Below are 20,124 nucleotides of genomic sequence, written 5' to 3'. Positions count from 1 at the left end.
ATATATTGACGAAGTTCATGCCATACAAGTAAGGAGCCCAGCAACCCGAAAACCTTGCATTGCTTTCGTTACCAAGGGCTCGACACGTCAAATCCCCGGTTCTGAGGTTGAATGGCTCTGTATTCCAGTTTGGTACCGGTTCTTTCGGCAGTTATAGCAAAGGGCAGATGACACTCATCTACCAGCTCCGTTGCTACATAGCCGAGCCCAAACCAAGGCTTCAGGCTCTTTGTGAACGGATACTCTAGCGCGAAGACTAATGCACAAGTCCATAGCATGAAATAGCTCGAACGAATCGGAACCCGGACTAGCACTCTCAGTGTGGAATGTACCGAGCCGCCTGAGATGTTAATGGGGTATGGGTTCGTAGATGGCCCTAGTGCTCTCGTAGCGTCGGTAGCTGGGTGAGGACATCAAGCCTTTGGCAAATTCGGAGTCGGGGTCGGAGGATGACGGAAGGAAGAGGGACTTACGATCTATTATTTTGTCAAAGATGATCAGTGCTGGGTCAATGTGAAGAAGAAGAGAAAAATAACAATAGACCAGTGGTGAACATACGCTAGGACGCATTCTTGTGGTTCGGACTCGCACGGTGTCTGAGCGAGTCATATTGGCTCCTTTGAGTGCTATCACAACAATGAGCTGCCAGCTCCACGTAGACGAAAAGTCAGCAGAATGCTGAAACATACGGCAACAGACTTCACGTTTCCGGCCCGAGTTGACTGAGAATTTATGACGCTGGTTCATGAATGCTGATGAGCGAGGCGATGAGTCTGCGAGAGCAATTGCTGACCAACCATTATTGCCAGGGTCCTTCCCCTGTTGTGAGAGGTATTTAGTTCGTATTAGGTTCGATTCCTAATGGCGCGGGTACAATGGTGTTGCGGTGCTTTTTATTTTCTTCCCCCGTACAAGATAGTTATTTTGATTAGGCAGGAAATGATCAAGACGAAGAGAAAGGGAGATGTCCTTCCAAGGGGGAAAGGTTTTTCCGCTAGGAGGCCTTGAATTCTTCGTCACTTTCATTGCGCTGCCTACTTGCGAGGGGGCTTTCAGTAGTCAGTGGAAGTTCCAAAGCGCGCATGGTTGCTGCCAGCCTGCCTTCGGTATTGGCTCCGAGTGTGTATAAGTGAAAAGTCTCCGTTGAGATAGGTCTTGCCGCTGTGCCACAGGCCGACGTTCAATGATGTACCTACGAAATATCTTTCGGAAACATCCTCTTTGCAGAGCAAGATGCTGGCTGAGATGAGAATGAAGAAGGAGATCCGAGCTCATCGGGAGATCATCCGCTACGAGTACTCTAGCGCCGGAGACAAGTCGGCCCAAAGACAATTCGATAGAGAAGTCGCGCCCTGCTCCACAAGAGAATCTTCATCATCCCACTATCTACACACCTCTGTTTGGATTCACTGCCATGGTTAATTCACACGACGAAGAGCATAGCCAGCTTTTAGTAAGGCTGGCTACAGGTTTCGGTGCGATGCTACAACAGGTCCAGGAGCTGGCAAACAAGAACACAGAGCTTGAGCGACGACTTGCTCGCGTCCAAGCAGAGGTATCTTCGTCCCCTCATTTTCTCGTTTTATCCGCCTTGCTATGATGTTACACGATAGCTCTAGATCTAGAGTCACTAATGTGACGGTGATCGACAATATACCGATAATTTCTGAGCATCCACAATGGTTTCGTTCTACCTGGTTGCCTTGTATTTGCGACTGCTGACTGGTTCTAATGCTATAGGCTCAGTACTTGACCCGATTCGACGGACCTCTATCTGCGGATGGCTCTCCAGATCAGCTCCAGGAAAAGCAGGACCGCTATTCGGGGCCAAGACGCCACCACTCAAGCTCAAAATCTGGAGAGGAACAGACCTTTATGGGGATAGAAGACCAAGAAAACGCCGTGGCAATTGCAGACGGCGTGGAAGCTTGGAAGACAGTCACTGATGGGAAAGGACCTTTATGGCGTCGTTACAACGCTCAAAAGTTACATGAACAGCGGACCCGAGATTTCGCGGAGGAACCCCCCAAGCAAGATGCAATGCCTAAAGGCCACCCTGCTGTAGATCAGAAGATCTCAGAGAACGCCGAGTGCCCATTCGCTGCGATGTCTCATTTGGGCGAACAGAAGACTATCAAGGTCGAGTCTTCAGTGATTCCACGACCTGACTCGCTACCTACGCCACCACATACCCAAGAGCATTTCGCTCGTGCCCCTCATGAGGACGTCCACCAGAGACACGAATCTCCTCCACCATCGACTTCGGGATCGATTTCCAAGTGTCCTATACGTATGCTCGACGAACGCTCTCCCGAGGAGATTGCAGAATTTTTCGAGAATCACAAGCACGAGATCCCGCGAAGTCATGAAGTATGTGTGAGGCGATATCAGAGCAACTCACAGACCATTCGAGAGCTGGACGCCAAATATGGGAATCTGGCCAACATGATCAAAGGATTGGGTGTGAAGCACCAGCCACTACTGCCCAGTAAAGAGGACGATGAAGAGGACGATGCGGCTCTGGATACGAAGTCAATGCGGAAGGTGGAGAGTTGGGCACATAATGTCGATGTGGTACATGAGGGCGCAGACATACCGAATGACACCAAGACACATCTTTCGGGGTCGAATGACAGGGAAGGGCACTTTGACAGACCGCTAAAAGAGATCAGAGTCGGAGAGTCCCCAAGCCGGCCTTGGGGGATCTCCGTCCCCACCACAATTCCACATTTGAACCTAGGTGAGAACGCTTCGACTCCTACACCCAAGGGCGCCCAGGCCGAAGCCCGCGATGCACATGTTGGGGATACGGCCAGGATTGCTACTGGTCACGGGACACATGAGCCTGGGGATGACAAACCACGCATGCTCTTCACGGGTCCAGTGTTCATTGGTTATGGGCCGGAGCAGGCAGCTGTGTTGATCAGGGAATGCGAATTGAGAACGCAAGGAGCGAGAGTTTGACTTTTGGTGATTGATACCCTATGGCTTTCATGGCCTTGGCCTTTACATTCCGACGATACCAATGCATCCAATAAGCAAGCATATCTTCACGTTTCACACGATCCGACCCTTTTCAATCATCTCGTGATGGCTTGCAATTGCACAAGCGACGTCAATGACTCTCTCCACTGCTAAATCACTCAACATCAGCTGCCTCACACCAGTCCCCCACCAATCCTGACCTTTCACAAGAGCTCTCTTTTACCTTTTCTTCCGCAGTCGGTTTGCCAAACACATCTATCTCTCCTCCAACCGCAACCCTAAACCATAAAAGCATGCCTCCGCCCTCCCTGCTCCAAGTCTCTCATCCAACCTCTCACATCTCATCTCAATTCACATCCGTACCCACAAACACAAACACAAACACCCCACCCCACCCGACCCCCCAATTCCACACCATTCTCCGGCCCAGAATCCAAAACGCCGCCATACCAGAGATCCAAACCCCGACGCCCAGCGCATCCAATCTACTCAGCTGCGTCGGCGTTCGTATGGTCCTTTTTTTTTCAGCGCCGCGCTGACGGGGAGCGTGCGTGATGGGCTACAGGCGGGAGAGATACGGGCGCGGCCGGGTCGCGGAGGGCGGGCGACTGGAAGGCGGATGCTTCCGCTGGCAGGGGTGGGACTGGTGGATAGGGACAGGGACGGGGACGGGGTGGGAATCAGTCGGGTGGGAGAGGCGGAGAGGCGACGGGACGGAATGGATGGAATGGATGACGTGCGAGTGGTTGGGGGATGAGTTGACACGGGTTGGGATCTTTGGGGGGATCTGTTGGCCTGGGAGTTGCAAGCAGGCTGTCGCTTCCGTCTTGAGACGCCATAATGTTTCGAGGATGGATGGTCGGTTCTGGAGAGCAGCTTTTTGGTGAATGTTGCCTCTCTCTGCGATATCTGGAACTTTTGCCCTGATCCGGCAGTATGGGGGTTTGAAACCGTTGTTGTTTGTGTAGCATTTCCTTTCATCGATGCCCTCTCCTTCTCCTTCTCCTCTCTTCGCCCCTTGAACCTCCGTCCCTTCACGGTAACGCCATACACGCCATCTCACACTCCACCCCACCCCCTCTAAAATAGCCCCCGTACCCCGCCTTCATCGCCGCACAATTCCTCCGTGTCCGTCAGGCACAATCGTCATCTTGCCCAGCGACGTGGACGGCGGAGATGCAGAGCGAGGTCTTGGAGCCGATGCTGCCGGCGGGGCAGGGTAGATGACGGTGGGGGTGATGAGTGCTTGGGACTGGTGGGGGTGGGGATTTTGTTTGGTCAGGTAGGTAGGTAGGTAGGTAGGTACCTAATTACTTCGATAGTGGGGGTGTCGGGTTGTGGGACGCACGTACGTAGGGTCCAGCGGCTGTGGGATGTTTTTGCTTTTATTTCGGGAGATTAGTCAACTTGGCGTCGTGGTGGGTGGGTGGGTGTTTGGTTGGGGGATGGGGGCGTGCGAGGACAGGCGTCTCTCTTTGGTGCTGATTGCACCGACTTGCCATTTGTTTGCCGAGGCAGGCTCTGGTGTCAGGGTCGAGGCTCAGGTTGTTGGGGTCCGATTTGCCCAAATTCGCTTGCCGAAGGGTGTGCCGGGTCCGGAGAGACGGATCGGGTGGAGATTTGGCGGGATGGGGACTGCATGTCTTGGGTCGTGTGGTGTGACAGTTCGGGGGGGACGGGAGAGAAAAGGGGGGGTGGGTAAGTGGGTTTTTGGGAGGTCTCGCTTATCTCGTGGGGCTGAGGAGATAGGGATTTTGATAGTACTCTACAATACTGTAGCATTTATATTTGTACGCAATCGAAGGGGATAAGAGGACAGGAATGAATCTGGGGGAAGTGGACTTCACGAGGAGCCGAGATAGTATTCTATATTAATATCTATTGAACAAACAGAAATGCTTTTTGAGGTGTGGCAGCCATAATTTCGCCCGGGTCGGATCCGACGATGAATACGTAGGTATTCTTCATTGCATAAAGGTGCCTGGTCGAGCCATTCTTCAGTCGGGGTAGCTTCAAGGGGTAGCTGGGACCGAGACTCAGGCCATGCGGTCGGTACCTGTGCCTTTCTTGAACCTGGTTCAATGTTCTGCAGCCCTGGAGTCCGATAAGGGCATCTCACTGTTGATCATTCTGATAAAGAGGTAAAGTGCAAGGCCGCGCTGAGCGAGTATCGCAATGCAATGCAATGTAGCACGCAAGTTCCGATATATTGTCAGAAAGGGGTTCCAAAGAGAGAGAATCGGTCTAGATGACTTCGCAATGATCTTGCTAATACTCTCTGTAGAACGATTGTGGAGGTCCGTTTTGGATGGGATAGCTTTTGTGGTTCCCGCGATGACGAATCCTTTTGTTGGTCACTTGTCCGATAATGTATGTGGAGCAGCTTCATGAAAAGGTGCGGCGATAAAAGCTGCCATCGGCAAATCCAGCAGGCAGGTGACGTAGCATGGCATGTCTTCCAACGGAACAGATATTGTGAGATCTCCGCGGGATTCAATCGGCTTCAAGTCTTTCCAGACTTGTCCTCCTGGCTTGAGAGCAAAGTGTAGACGGGAGCATTGAGCTTCTCGCGGCCTTTCAGGAAGTCAAGTTCGAGTACGAAAACGTAGCCCAGCAGTACACCACCCAACCTCTCAACCAGTGATCCAGCTGCTGCAGCGGAGCCACCTGTGGTATCTATCAACCAACGAACGTTTTGCTTAGGAGCGTAACCGTACCAGTAGCAATGATGTCGTCTACAATGAGTACCAGCTGTCCCTGTTTGATCGCATCCGCCTGTATCTGGAAGAAGTCTTGCCCGTACTCTTTCTCATAGCTTGCGGTTTCTGTAGGTCCCGGCAGCTTGCCCTGTTTCCTGACAGGCACAAATCCAGCTCCAAGGCGTAGCGCTAAGCTTGGGCCGAACAGCCAGCCCCTTGCCTCTAAGCCCACAATAATATCCGGTCTTTGCCCTGGAGCGTAATTGGTCTTGATGTGGAGCTCGAGAGCATGGATGAGGTCTTGGTGGAGGGTAGGATCACTGAAGAGAGGTAGGATGTCTTCAAATAAGATGCCGGGAGAAGGAAAGTCCGGGAACTGGCGTAGAGATTTGTGAAGTCTTATCTTAAGACCGGCGAGTTGGGAGGAGGAGGCGGGCTGATGGGAGGACTGTCCTGAGGTTTCCGTGGCATCTGGACGGTTTCTGGGTGGATGTGAGGAGGTAGAATCTGGCATGGTGAAAGAAAGAGAAGAAGAGAAAGAAGAAGGAGAAGAAGAAGGGGCAGGAAGAGCGGTAAAGGAGGGATTGATATAGCTCTGAAAATTAGAGGATATGAGTCGACAGCTGGGGGTTGTGTTGCTGAGTGGTTTTTTGCGTGGTCCCGGTATTTTCACCCATCCCAACTTTTTTTTCTTCCCTTGCGGGATGGATTGTTAGTTGTGTGCTCGTCCAGACGGAGTCTAGCGTAGGAACGCCAACCAGATTTCAGGCCTGTCTCGCCTGTAAAACTCTCCGAAGAGGATGCCGCAGAAAGGGTACCAGCTCGATGACAGGGAGAGAGGATAGCGAATGGAAGAGTCAGATGGCGTAGTATGCATCCAGGATCGCCTTCTGTGGAGTACGTGTCTGCAAGCCACGGCGCCTTTGATAAGACCTTGCTGCCACCTTCTCCTTTCTCCGGAAGTCATAATCGCAAACAAAGAACAAAGGGAATCATCTTCGACATCTGGACCCTTGAGGTCCGAGCGGGAGTCACATCAGTACAGGACCAATAGAGCTGCATCTTTGCACGCTTCGCCCCCACGTTGACCATGGACGCGTGGGGTATATATTTAATACCTTCCATCTTCGCTGGCGGCGGGATGTTAGGAGAGTATACCTACTAGGCTCTAGTGCGGCAGGGTGATCAGAAGACCGGGGATCCTCCGGGGCTCCTCCCGGCCATTGAAAATTTCGCCAAGTATAAAAAATTCCAGTAAGACCACTCTTTAATCTATCCCATGCCCGACCATTTCACAGCCCAAAATGAAGATATGAGGGGCTTTTTCTTCGCAGACACCAGAATCTCGGAAGTATTACCTAATGGGTGAATGGCGTACACGACATTCCTTTGTTTTCTTTCCGCCACGGCAGTAACAGTCTACACCATCAGGAGGACAACCTCTACCATTCTGACGTTCTAAGGCTTGGGCTCTGCTGAGATTGACTCTGTGGGCTCAGTGGCCACTCCCCGAAATTGACAAATACTTCACGAGCTATCGGACGATCATCCGCTGGCTTCACTCAATGCCTCTTATCTGGCTGGCAAACAGGCCGCATTTCCGTTTCCTGCCTCAACAAGATGCGTTAGGACGCCTGGGTAACACTCATGCATGCTGCTGCTTCAGGTTTGAGGACTGCAACCCTGGCTTTGTTGTACGGGCGCCGAGTCTGAAAGACACGAAAAGCGACGCACAAAGTGAATTGTGCTGGTCACTGACATGAACGCTTGCGGATCTGTCATCAGTTGTTCGATCGGTTAGAATTGCTTTGTCGGTTGTGCGGCATCATTGCCCGTCGGTGCATGGCCGTAACATGACTCGGGAGGACCTTGTGTTTTCACCAATGCGTTATGGTTCACAGAGGCGGACCATTGCATGGATTTCTCTCATGGAGAAGAAAAAAGGTAGGAATCGTTCGTGACCTTTTTTTGATTCGTGGCGTATTCACCTCCTTGTGCCACAATGCTGACAAGGCTGAGAAGATCTCCGATGACTGTATGGAGAATGAGAAATCTTTATTGGACACCCGCCCCCCTACGCGTCTTCTTTTCCGACAACTCCACTCTCTGGATCGTTCAAAGGCTCATAAAGTTCAAATGGATAATACTTCTCTTCGCAAAAGCCTCCAGAAGCCTCATCCTAACGAGGTCAGACCTCCGCTTTCCGTAAAGCAATCAGCCGATCAAAGTGTCTCGGGTCCCCATCAAACTCCTGATCTTCAAAAGCCTTCCGATATCCAAATGTACAGACGACTGACTTTGGGGATGCGAAAAGCTAGCCGGTACTCATTCAGCCTTCAGTCAAAGTCCATCAGTCACGCTGCTTAATTTGGCCAGCAATTCCCAAGAATGCCAAAGTATGAAGTTCAAAATTCCTAGTCGTTTACAATTACTAGTTCTTGACTCAATTGCTCGAAGCTGAAACATGCCATGCCTGGGTGGCTGCCACTTACACGCCGCTCAGGTCAGCCGTGGTACAAAAAGGCAGCACGTGACCCCGTGAACATGGCGAGGCCAAAGCCGTCCACGTGGCAACGACATTGATGAAAGCATGTTTGTCTGTGGAAAATCTGGATCGAAAATCATGGCTGGCATCCACTGCATTTAGCGTATGCAAAAACCCTTTTATTATCAACGTCACAAATGCAATTTGAAGCGTAAACATTCCCATAGATACAATATTTTTCTTATCGCCGCCATTACACTACAGCTGAATTATCAAGAATCTATCAACAAATATATGATTCGAATGCTTGGGATTTTACGCGAGGCGGTTCCAGATTCAGATTCCCTCTTCTCCTACTTGTATTATCTACCTGGATCGAAATAGTAGAGTAGCCCAAAATTAAATTCTTCAGACTTATGAGTGTAAAGTGAAGAAATCGAGCCTTGGGTTTACAAGGGCTTTTGCACACGCTAAATTCAAGATCGGAACCGTTCAACTTCGCCACGTTCGGTGGTCCGAGAGTCACAACCTCGTGCTTCTTAGCATTGGAAGGAAAACCCGTTATTGGGGCAAAGACGTTGATCGAACTGTGAGCTCTGGAATTTGACTGACCTCATCCGAGAAATCGAGGCTGTAGGTACCAGAAAGTGTCTTCACATATGGCCATGTCATCGTTCGACGTGTACCTGCACATACCTGCGGAACAGCCCAATGACCAGCGCTGATCAATCAAACCCTCAGCGAGTAGCTCTGACTTTGATCAGGTACAACCAACCGAGCCCGCCCATACCTATTCGAACCTCTTCAGCTCTGGCTCACATAGTAGAAGGGTTCGCTTCCTAACTCTTCTCGAGATCTACGACCGCAGCTTTGGATGCTATGAGCGCTGCATATTTGCCTCCGCAGTCAACACGTTTGGCTTCGATAAGCGGTCAACATTTCTTGGGTAAAACCATATATCTTGAATGGCAAGGTTCGACGCCACAAATCCATGATTTCCGATAAGACTGAGACTGTACCTCAACGATAAGCCTCCATGCTACACAGTTCTTTTGCTCAAGGTAGCTTTAGACTTTGTGGCCATCGCGCAAAGACCGGCTAGCATCGCTTTCCCCGAATCACCCGCTCCGCCCTCTCGCTTCTCACTTGCGACTTCAACGTTACTTGGCGTACTCAGAGGCCTTGTGATGCATCCGGATGGTTCCGCCCAAGCCTTCTTCCGCCTCGCGAGCCTTGAATGTCTTGGCAAGGAGAAGGCAGTAGCATCAGGGCCGATGGTGCATGTCTATTCATCTCAAAGACTCTAGCCATTTCGTGTTTGTCCATGTCAATGTATCAGCACTTCTCATCTTTTTCTATTATCTTCTCCGACTAGTTCGGGGCATCTAGAAGCAGTCGAGATCAAGGGTACTACTGTATGACTGACTTGTATATGCTCTTGACTTTACATCATGCCTTTCTAAGTGTCTTGTATATGCTTAACATTCTCCACACTCCGACGCCTCCAGCCGCCAGCCGTAATGGGTCTTTAACCCTGGTGGCTGATCGGAGTGGGGACAGCGAATTCTTATCTTCTTTCAATAGGGCTTTGCCACTGTGGGTACCTGAAAGCACACGTTCTCCACACTTTTTGGTTCCTGGCAACGTCTCTCTGTTTCAAGTCTCTTTGACTTCTTGCAAAACGTGTCCACGAGACCAGCTAGACTTTGCAAGCAATGGATCGCCTCGTGAGGCCGGTAAACGAGCACGAGTATCAACCGTCCAGCATGAAGCGTGGATTCTATAAGAGGGACTCACGAGCCCACGTTCCTTCTCTATCTTCCTCATCACACAGCCAACAGCCTCTAAGTCTCTCACTCCACGAGCATTCGACCCGTTCTACCATAGAAACTGCATCGCTAGAACGACAACGCCATCCAGCAAACGCCTCTTACCACCCAAACCTTCGCACGTTCGCATCGCCATGCGTTCTCACGTCATTATCCCTTCCCTTCTGGGACTAGCCGCTGCGGCTCCACGTGCTGCCGAGCAGAACGTTGAAGAACGTGGCCAGGACGCCGTTTGGGCTTCCTGGAGAACGGCTACTACCACCAGTGCCACCGGCTGGACCGGCTCCACCGCGGCTTCTTCCACTTGCAAAGGCCCGGTCACCGTAACTGTTACGGTTGATCATACCACCCAATGCAGCGCTTCTTCTACTGCTCCAACCTGGTCGTCTTCGCCGGCAAGCAGCGGCCATTCTACGACACCATCAACTTGGTCTCAGACATCTCCTTCAAGCGGCCAATCCACTCATTCGAGCATTCAATCGACTAGCTCGCCTAAGACTTCTCCAACGAGCAGCCAGCCTACTCTTGTCAGCACCAAGTCAACTAGCTCTTCCGAGACTTCTCCAACGAACAGACAGTCCGCTCATTCTAGCATTCAATCGACTAGCTCGCCCAAGACTTCTCCAATGAGCAGTCAGCCTATTTATTCCAGCACCAAGTCAACTAGCTCTTCCGAGACTTCTCTAACGAGGAGCCAGTCCGCTCATTCCAGCATTCAATCGACTAGCTCTTCCGAGACTACTCCAACGAGCAGCCAGCCTATTTATTCCAGCACCAAGTCAACTAGCTCTTCCGAGACTTCTCTAACGAGAAGCCAGTCCGCTCATTCCAGCATTCAATCGACTGGCTCTTCCGAGACTACTCCAACTCAATCCACTAGCCACTCAGCGACTGGCCCATCGACCAGCCCATCTACTGGCCATTCGACTACCGCTTCTAGCAGCCAGTCCACCCGTCAATCAACTACTGGCCCATGGACCGGTCCGTCAAGCAGCCCAAGCAGCTTATCTACGAGTCATTCGACTATCGCTTCCACAAGTAGCCAATTCCCAAGTCACTCTACTACTGGCTCATGGACAAGCCCTTCAAGCTCTACACCAGCCGATACAAAGACTACAGGATCTAGCTCATCAAGCTCCACATGGGTTACCACAAAGACTTCGGGCTCTAGCTCCTCGGGTTTCACACCAGTAACGTCGAAGACCATAGGTTCTAGCTCATCAACTTCCACTCCAGTCACCACAAAGTCTGCGGGATCCAGTTTCAGCTCATCAACTTCCACCCCAGTCACCACGAAGTCTGCGGGATCCAGTTTCAGCTCATCAACTTCCACCCCAGTCACCACAAAATCTACGGGATCCAGTTTCAGCTCATCAACTTCCACCCCAGTCACCATAAAGACAGCTGGGTCCAGCTCTAGCTCTACCCCATCAACTAGTCTTTCCAGCGGCACGAGCAGCACGCATACAGAGACGTCCACATCCAGCAGTAGCAAGATCTCTGGGTCCTCATCTAGTATACCTACTTGGACGTCCACTTCTGCATCCAGTGGCATGATATCTGGGTCAACCTCTGGGTCATCCTCAAGTGTACCTACTTGGACGTCCATTTCCGCATCCAGTGGCAAGACATCTGGATCATCCTCAAGCACCCCCACATGGATATCTACATCCAGCAGCAAGACTTCCGGCGCCTCAAGCACGCCAGCAACCGTAAGCAGTCCCTCAGTCTCGCCCTCAATCTCGCTCTCTGGAACGTCAACATCTAGCTCAAGCACACAAGCCTACACTTGCACAGCCTCACCAGCAGCGCAGTCCGGATTTTCAGGCCCGGTCACATTCAACGGCGCCATCCAAGCACCTTCCGGTTCCACCTACATTGGTGTCAAATTCGAAGCCGGTACTGAGCTCGATGTTGCCTTCTGCGCCCAGCAGTGTCTCGAGAACACTGCCTATGACAAAGCTCACCCTAACTCGGATGGCTCCTACATGCCTTGCAACTTCTTCAATGCTTACTTGGGCTACACTAATGGTCAGATTGATGGTACGCACTGCGCCGAGTATACAACTACATATGGCTCACCCTATGATACCAATGTCGGACAATACCAGAATGGTGCTTACTACGCCGTCGAATGCAGCTTTGGATACAGCTTGACCCCACAGGATTGTGGATCGATTGAGTGCGGCTCTAGCTCCAGCTCTGCCCCAGCTACCTCCGCAACTTCGTCAATGACAGTCTCTAGCCCCATCTTCAGCTCCACGGCTCCCAGCTCCACAAAGCCCGCATCATCAACTGCCGGCACACCAACTTCCCTCACCTCCAGTACACCAGCGCCCACCACCATGAGCACCATGACCAAGAACCGCCAGAGCAAAACCCCCGTCGTCCTGACATCCACCACGGACGTCATCACCACCGAGATCGTCTACACCACGGTGACCAGCTGCCCCGTCTCAACCACAACCCACCACAACGGCGGAAGCACATCCGTCGAAACCATCACCAGCACATCCACATTCCTCACCACAGACACAGTCACGACCTGCGGAAAATGCACCGTCACCACACCAATCTTCAGCCCACCCGCGCCTGCTTCCACGACGACAGAGCAGGCCTGGACTGCCATCTCGACCACGGCTTCCAGCACATCGCAGCAGGCTTGGAGCACATCGCCAGCAGCATCGCAGCAGACATCGAGCCCGCCGCAGAACTCCGTTACTCAGGCCGCTCCTGTCAAGCCTTCGACTACCATGGCAACTATGACCAAGGGCCAAGGATCATCTTGGTAGACGTGTCAGATCTAGGACAGACAGTCAGCGATCATACAATCATACAATCATTTTAAGCGTTTAGATTTGGATATTCACTCATTCGGCATTGGCGTTGGACTTGGACATTCATTTAGATATCGTATAGACTACTGCTCTTCAGCCATCCGGGGAACGTTTGGCGTCATTCGCTCTTTGATACAGCTTTAGCAATTCACAGGGTTTCTCACCACCTTCGACATCTCCCAAACCTCCTTGAATCGATGTGACCTTTTCTTCTGTCCCTTCTTTCTCTCTTTCTCGTTCCCGCTCATTCCTGATATGTTTCTTTTTCGTAGCGTACTTACTTTTTCTTTTGGGTGATCGACCGAGAGACAAGACATCTCTAAATAGCAGAAGGCATTCCACCAACGTAACAAGACAGCTCTGGAGGACCGGAGGACCGAAGGAGCTTTCTGCTCCCGGAATCTGGGTTGTGGCCCCGAATTGCTACCAAAGGGGAAGACTTTACGCCGAAAATACGGAATTCTCCTCTTTCTCTCCTGCTCCTTCCTCCCCTTCTTCCTCCCACCTTCTCTTTCTTCCCTCCCTCTCACCCTTCCTCCTTACTTCCCTTTCTTCCCTCCCCCTCCCCATCTCCCCCATCCCCCCATTCTCCCCTCCCCCTCCCCATCTCCCCCCTCCCCCAATCCTCCTCCCCGCCCATCTCCCCCCCATCCCCGCCCATCCCCACCCATACCCACCTCCTACCTAACATTACCCCCCCCCCAAGCACTCACTCAACCACCCCCCACAACCAAACGCACGCGCCCTCCCACCCACTTCCCCACAACCCGAACCAAGAACAGAAGGAAAAGCGCCCCCCTATCCGCACCCAGGCAAGCGAGACCCTATTCGCAAAAAGATAGAGGGAGATTAAGGGCGAGTCTAGAGGGCCACCTGAGGTACTTGGGCGAGGTAGGTCGTGGTGAGTTTGCAGATGTGGAGTTGGGAGGGTGGGCAGGCTGCGTGGTGTTGGTTGCTGCGGGGGGTTTGGAGGGTTTATTGATCGATTGGGGTGGTTGGTTGGTTGGTTGATTGATTGGGGTGTCCCTTGTTGGAGTTGAAGGAAGGGGATTTGTCGTAGCGAGTGTTTCTGCCATGTGGGTTTTTGGGGCTGTGGAAGAGGAGGGAGGGTCTGTGGGGTGGTTTGTTGTTGGCAGATGATGTGTATATATACGTGTCTGAGGGAATGAATGCATATCTGTGATATCGGAGTATTTTGTTATATATATGGATAGATGGAGATATGTTTTTACATCGTTCTTCTCCAGATATTCTTTAAATATCATCCCCCCTCCTGCTTTGACTCCACTAGTCTCCAGAGCGCCCTCAGGACCGCCACACCTCCGCTTTGCGTCTCTACCGTCCTGCCTCTTCCTCTGTCGTTGATGTCGTGGGATCTCACTTCATTATCACGCCCGTCATAATCGCGCCAAATCCTTTCCTGATTCCCAAGGTCCATGTCCATATCGCATTTGTACATTACATCGTCTTCCGGCAGTCGCCATATCTCATCCATCGGCACGCCCTCATTCCTATAATCCGTCCCTTGTGTATTCGGGCTCTCGAACTCGTCGTCCTCTGCATCTCCATGCCGTCGCCGCCTTGCAGGCCTACCCCACCATTCTCCAAACTCGCCGTCTTGGTTTCTCGTCAGGTATGCAGCGAACGCATTATGGCGTATCCAATCACCGTATTCATCGCAGCTCTTATGGTGCAGCTGTTTAGTTTCTTCATCGTCTAGCAAAGTCTCTCCGTTTTCGCCCCATTCCTGGCGGATCAGTGGACTGCAAAATAGCGTCAAATGATGAAAGTAGATCCCCTTGAACGTCTGCGAGTTCTGGCTGCATGACCCACTCCAATCGCACAATTCCTCCATCACGCCACCTCTTCCTAGACCGGCCCAGCGGTATCGTTGCTCCGTGTTCCGGTCTTCCCATCCAGTCGCGCGGATCACGTTGCGCACCAGTTCATGCCCGTCTTCCAAATAGCATCTTGAGCCCGTAGCTTCCCACAACCCTTTCAGCCCCGATAGGATAACGCCTTGATTGTATGTGTACAGGTTTTCAGCCCTCATATCACATTTTCCTGTCCCGTTACTCCCATTCTTTCCGCCTCGCCAGCCGGTGACGTGGAAGCCATCCACGTATAACCCGTCTTTGTTCCTCATCTTGCTCTCTTTCAACCACTTATAACCTTCCATCGCGTTGTCCAGGTATCGTACATCATGTGCCTTCGCAGGCGGTAGGCCCGTATGGGTGAGGAAAGGTGAGGGATCGCTATCCCCAGGAAAGTATAGGTACATGCTTACCGAAGCAGCGATGTAGAGTTCATTCGTTATGGCGTTCTTGTAAGGCGCGAGGTGGGGATTCCAGAGCATACCACCACCGCAGAGAGTAGTGTCCCAGCCGCGAGAGGCGAGATCATAGAAGAGGCGGGCGCGGTGGGCGAATTGGGGAATGAATTGGCTGGCGTACCATGTCGCATTCTTGTCGTCGGATGAGGCGTAGTGCAGCGAGGAGTGTAGCTTGATGAATTTTATAGCTTCCAACCATCCGAGAACTACCCACAACATATCATCGTAGGCCTGTGTGCGCAAAGCGAACGCATTCTCGCCAAAATAAAAAGACGTAATTTGGGTAAAGTAACGGTTGATTAGGTTCTCGTGGTCGCGTGCTTCGTCTATGCAGAGGAGAGAGGAGGGTTTGAGCGTTTGAGCGTAGGATGTCATCGCGGAGAGGGTTGCAGAGACTTGAGTGCCCATTACTGCGGCTGTCCAATCAATGGCTTTGGGCCAGGTTCCATAAGCGACGGCGAAGAAGTGGTTTTCCATTGTCTCGAGGGCGTTGAGAAGGGCGGTGTAGGTTGAAGGGTATGTGTTGGGTTCTTGTGGTGTAACCCTGAGTAACGGCGCGTTGTGGTCAGCAGTGAATGCATGCTGTTGCGGCAGACCCTTTTCGCCCAACAGTGGTTTTGAGTCGACCAGCGAGCGTTGTGCTACAGCTTCATCATTTGATACTGACTCGGCCCCTCCTTGGCCTGGGAGTGCAGTGACAAAGCTTGAAGCAGAGAGGTATATAATGGAGAAGACGAGCCATGGTGCAGCAGCGCTGCCACGATTCAGAGACCGCACAATCATCGTGTGCAAAATGCAAAGACTGAAAGCAGAGAGGAAGCAACTGCCAGCAGCTCAGCAGTAGCTACCAAAGACCCAAATGTAGTGAGGAAGACGCATATTGTACAGTTTGGAGTATGATGCCCTCTTCGCTGCTCAATTGATAGAGTAGTAAGAAAGAAGAAGCGAAATGCATGATGCAATTGCCCATTCGAGAACAAGGTTGGACGCCGCAATGTGGGATAGGCGCGCTAGCCTCGATCTTGCCGCCAAGCCCTGGCGGATCCCTCCGCCGCAGAAAAAGAGACATCGCTGATACCTGTCATGACAGAGACATCGAAGCATAAATTTGGGATCCCGAAGATGGCAAAAAATGTAGTGACAACTGAGGGATTCGAACCCTCGCTCTTTCGAACTAGTAGATACTGTTAACAGTTCCTGAAACTAGCGCCATAACCACTCGGCCAAGTTGCCGTTCTCAAGAACTCAAAATTGCCTAAAGTGCAATATATTCATTTATTTAGCGGGTATTAAGACATCGAAGCACTTGGCGTTACATAACTCAGCAACACCGCTGCCTGGGCAGTCCTCTTCGTTCAACGCTTCTCCCGGATTCACGGATTATGAGGCTACAATCTGCGAGCTCATTCAAGTAATAGAATAATGAGCGTCATCCCAGTGAGGAGGTCGTCGCGCTGTGTTCGCTCTCTGTTTCCTTACCCATTCACTACATGTGTGTCAGGCAAACACCTCATTGGTCGGCATGACGTTGCAGCAGTCATAGATATTATACTTTGTCGAACAGATTCTGGGTTAGAAAAAGAATAAGCGCTTGGGATACGCTGTCCAGAAGGGTTCTAAATAAATAGTATATACGGCCATCTACCACGTACTGATCGGAACTGCCTCATTGACCACCCACTCACTCTACAGAAGCGTTCCGAGCAGTTGGGGTGAAAGCAAATTTGCATACCTTGAACGCTTAGGACTTCGGGTGACAGCCTCCCTACTGCCGTAATCAACGAGTAAGTCGCCAGTCTCAGGGTCCACTGGTCCCGACGAAAATAGCGAGGCCTCCATGCATACGCTGTATCATACCCGAACCTAGTATGTAGAGAAGGACGTTTGCATTTACGATTTTCACCCGGGCGCCACACTCACCACTCTGGTGAAATATGCGAGATGAGTATAATGTCGACCTTTCTTTCTCCAGGTGCTTTAATGTGAAAATGACTTCGTGCCTACAACGAAACCAATAGATGCAGAATAAAGGAAATTCGCTGCTCTTGTACCTCATCTCCCGACTGTTTCGCCTACTTCAGCATCTTCTCAATCCTCTGCTCCGTTTTCGGCAGCTCCAGTATCCACCCCACCTTCGATTTCATGGAGATCCCCTTCTATATTCCCGGTGGAGCCCCGACAAGGCAGCCTAAAGAAAACATGGAAGCTGTATTTTATGGCGAAAAATCTCAGGTATCGCTGGCGGATGGTACCGTAAGATGTCGAATAATGGAACAGGGGAGAACTCTTTCTGGTCTGCTTGATCAAGACGCCACGGGGCTGCGAGGCAAGAAGTAGCGAGGAACTGGGGAAAGTGCAAGGCGCAGCCAACATCAGGCGGGGAAAACCACGCGAGGCTCTCGTTCATACTTCAGTCAAATTCAGCAGCGACATATCGCTATCCTTGACTCAATAAGTAGAAGATGGTCTTCATCTTCCGCAATATCATCATTCCCACCTAGCGTATACGCCGTTTCATCTTATGTGCTTTTTCACATCCCTCTCCGGATCTTCTACATCACCTTCATCACATTTCAGCTTCGGTCTCCGCCATGAGCCTCGTAACTGTTGTCAGATGGATTTCTTCCCTGTTGATCGCTCTTTCACCATTTCCTTGGCAAATTTCATCTGTATAAACGTCAGACCCAATCACTCTGGCAGACTTCAACAATAATTTCACCGGCGCTCCGGACCCCAATGGGCCGGGTGGCTGTAGTAGAACCCTCGGGACATCCATTCGGGATGGTATGGACCTCTCCCCTGCAGCCCTCAACGACGCTTTGAACATGACCAAAGGGGTCTCAGATTAACTGGGGTATGACAGTGTGGATGGTACAGACAAAGGGAAAACGCTTCGACAACTTCTATTCCTATTCCTTGGCTTCAGGTTTGATCCATTCGGCGCTGTAGATATGGACAATTGGCATGATTACCAGTATGTGCGAGGTATATGATTTGTATTCCCGCATCCCCCAATTACGAGGTGCTGATTGAGGTTGATGGTACAGGGAATATCGATTCCGTCGTGTCGTTTTTGACCCATAAAAACCCGTCATCCTATCCGACCAACTGGTATTGTGACGATGATTGGTTGATGTACACAAAAAACGAGGTCGGTGCAGACGGCAAAGAAAATCCGAATCCTCCACTGGCCGCGGAGAAAGAAAATTGGAAGAGTAAGCGATGTATGTTCTTTTGATTCTCCTCTCATTCTTTGCCAAAGTCCACTCATGTCTCTGACTTCATAGTGAGAAACGGCCAATATTTTCCTGGCTTGCTGTGGGACAAGTTAAGGGCCACGGGCTACTACCCACCTTCTGAGGAGGATCCATATCATACTCGCTGTAATGCTATAGTCAATGGCAAGTTGTTCACCTATGGATACGTCGCTTCTTACAACGACAAGGGTATTGGTCATAGGACAAGATGGAATCTCAGTCTGTGTCCATCTGCGTCCAGCAATTCCCCAGTTAGCTATTATTGGGAACCAGGCAGTGGCACAAAAGCTGCGCCAGAACTGCTTAAGGTGTATATGAGGTCAATAAGTGTTACGACGGCCCACGAGCTGTTCCACCTAACGTCAGATTTAGGTAAACAGAGCTTTTGCCTACACACCCCACATGCAAATTCGACTGACTGTGAATATCTCAAGACCAGCCATCATAGACCAACCTGAAGTGGTACCGCTAAACAAGGGGTTACCGCATGATGTGAGCCAAATGGGGTGGACTCAAAGCACAAAGCGTAATACTTACGTTGTTGCGATGTCGGGGTGGCTAGGGCTTGCTATGCCCAACCTAGCTCAAAACAATTCAGATAACGATGCGGCCTTCGTGCTGTGTCTCAGATACCCGACCTTAGACTGGGTGGGTACTTTTGCGATCAGCATTAGCAAGAGGGAAAGCGTCCCATTCACGGTCCCGCTGAAGGTGTCTCAGAAACTGAGAAACCATGGAATGTCTTCGACGAGGAAGATGATGATGTAGCGCTAGAACTCTCGGTCATGGAGGAATATGATGGCCGAGACATCCGGTTCTCGTCCTGATTCTACTACTGCTGTCGCATAGTGCTTGGAGATAGCGCGTGTATATAGGTCATGTTTTCATATCCAAACTGTACTCAGTCAACTTTCGCTTAAACTGAGACGCTCCAAATCTGATCCTCTATCACAGAGCAGCAAGATCTCCCCCAAGCTGATGTGTGATACATCCATGCTCCAGGTACAGGTCACACCCAAAGTGTGTCAATCTTGCGTCGAGCAAGGAGCGTTCACTTTGTGTTTTGGTCTTCCAGCTTACTCCAGTGCAAACAGGGAAAAGGTTGTGACCCGTTTCCGTTACCTATCTGCGCGCTGAGTTGTTTGTACCGAAAGCCTCGAGGGTCCTTAAGCAAGTCCCGTCCACACGAAACATCCACACGAAACAGTGTCACGAGATCAGCCGTTGCAAGAGTCTCCAAGCTGATCGTCAATGTGCTTCGACCCGCATAATTCGCAACGGATGACATCGGGCGTAGGAGCGTTTGTGTGATCGTCATTGTCGTCTTCATTCCGAAGACTCCAACAGCCGTTGCACGAGCATTTGTTTCCGTCGCTTGGAGTTTCCATACCCTCGCCGAAGCTAGCGCAGTAACCGTTTCCCTGCTCCCAGGACGTTTCCTGAGGCTAAAGTAGCGCTGTGCGCCTGCGAGGTGGACGTTGAGACTCGAAACAGCCAAGTTCGTGTTTCTGGACAGGCAGAATTTCGATTGCACCGAGGGGTTGAAAGTGCTCGAATGTACCCTGTTCTCTGTTATCCGACACAAAAATCGGTATCAAGATTCGTTTCCGAAATTTCGAACGTTGGTGTGTGGCCGTGGCTGCAGGGTTTTGGTGTCCCCATGATGAATGTGAGAGTCGTTGTGGGCTTTGTAGACGTTG

At 51.2% G+C, this 20,124-nt stretch overlaps 6 protein-coding genes and 1 non-coding gene across 7 annotated transcripts; 3 read left to right on the top strand and 4 right to left on the bottom strand.

Moving 5' to 3' along the window:
- Positions 1-1,414: 1,414 nt before the first annotated feature.
- HO133_008981 (uncharacterized protein) lies at positions 1,415-2,964 on the top strand (the record flags this gene model as incomplete). Its single annotated transcript, XM_037299842.1, has 2 exons — positions 1,415-1,555; positions 1,741-2,964. 2 exons carry the CDS (start codon positions 1,415-1,417, stop codon positions 2,962-2,964), a joined length of 1,365 nt encoding a protein of 454 aa, XP_037154668.1.
- A 2,524-nt stretch (positions 2,965-5,488) lies between these two features.
- On the bottom strand, positions 5,489-6,198 carry HO133_008980 (uncharacterized protein; the record flags this gene model as incomplete). Its single annotated transcript, XM_037299841.1, has 2 exons — positions 5,489-5,652; positions 5,703-6,198. 2 exons carry the CDS (start codon positions 6,196-6,198, stop codon positions 5,489-5,491), a joined length of 660 nt encoding a protein of 219 aa, XP_037154667.1.
- Positions 6,199-11,052: 4,854 nt separating this feature from the next.
- On the bottom strand, positions 11,053-11,607 carry HO133_008979 (uncharacterized protein; the record flags this gene model as incomplete). The annotated part of the gene is made up of 1 exon (XM_037299840.1): positions 11,053-11,607. The coding sequence occupies one exon, from the start codon at positions 11,605-11,607 to the stop codon at positions 11,053-11,055; it is 555 nt and encodes a 184-aa protein (XP_037154666.1).
- Positions 11,608-11,655: 48 nt separating this feature from the next.
- On the top strand, positions 11,656-12,790 carry HO133_008978 (uncharacterized protein; the record flags this gene model as incomplete). Its single annotated transcript, XM_037299839.1, has 2 exons — positions 11,656-11,710; positions 11,796-12,790. 2 exons carry the CDS (start codon positions 11,656-11,658, stop codon positions 12,788-12,790), a joined length of 1,050 nt encoding a protein of 349 aa, XP_037154665.1.
- A 1,306-nt stretch (positions 12,791-14,096) lies between these two features.
- HO133_008977 (uncharacterized protein) lies at positions 14,097-15,950 on the bottom strand (the record flags this gene model as incomplete). The annotated part of the gene is made up of 1 exon (XM_037299838.1): positions 14,097-15,950. The coding sequence occupies one exon, from the start codon at positions 15,948-15,950 to the stop codon at positions 14,097-14,099; it is 1,854 nt and encodes a 617-aa protein (XP_037154664.1).
- A 355-nt stretch (positions 15,951-16,305) lies between these two features.
- On the bottom strand, positions 16,306-16,400 carry HO133_008976. The gene has a single exon. It is a non-coding gene; the product is annotated as a tRNA-Leu (tRNA).
- A 1,718-nt stretch (positions 16,401-18,118) lies between these two features.
- On the top strand, positions 18,119-19,251 carry HO133_008975 (uncharacterized protein; the record flags this gene model as incomplete). Its single annotated transcript, XM_037299837.1, has 4 exons — positions 18,119-18,152; positions 18,215-18,391; positions 18,455-18,796; positions 19,145-19,251. The coding sequence occupies 4 exons, from the start codon at positions 18,119-18,121 to the stop codon at positions 19,249-19,251; spliced, it is 660 nt and encodes a 219-aa protein (XP_037154663.1).
- Positions 19,252-20,124: the final 873 nt, after the last annotated feature.

The sequence above is a fragment of the Letharia lupina genome, assembly GCF_014066315.1.
Source record: "Letharia lupina isolate WasteWater1 chromosome Unknown contig_6, whole genome shotgun sequence".
In the NCBI taxonomy this organism is placed as follows: domain Eukaryota; kingdom Fungi; phylum Ascomycota; class Lecanoromycetes; order Lecanorales; family Parmeliaceae; genus Letharia; species Letharia lupina.
The sequence above is the reverse complement of the archived record's forward strand: the minus strand, read 5'-3'. Positions and strand labels throughout refer to the sequence as shown.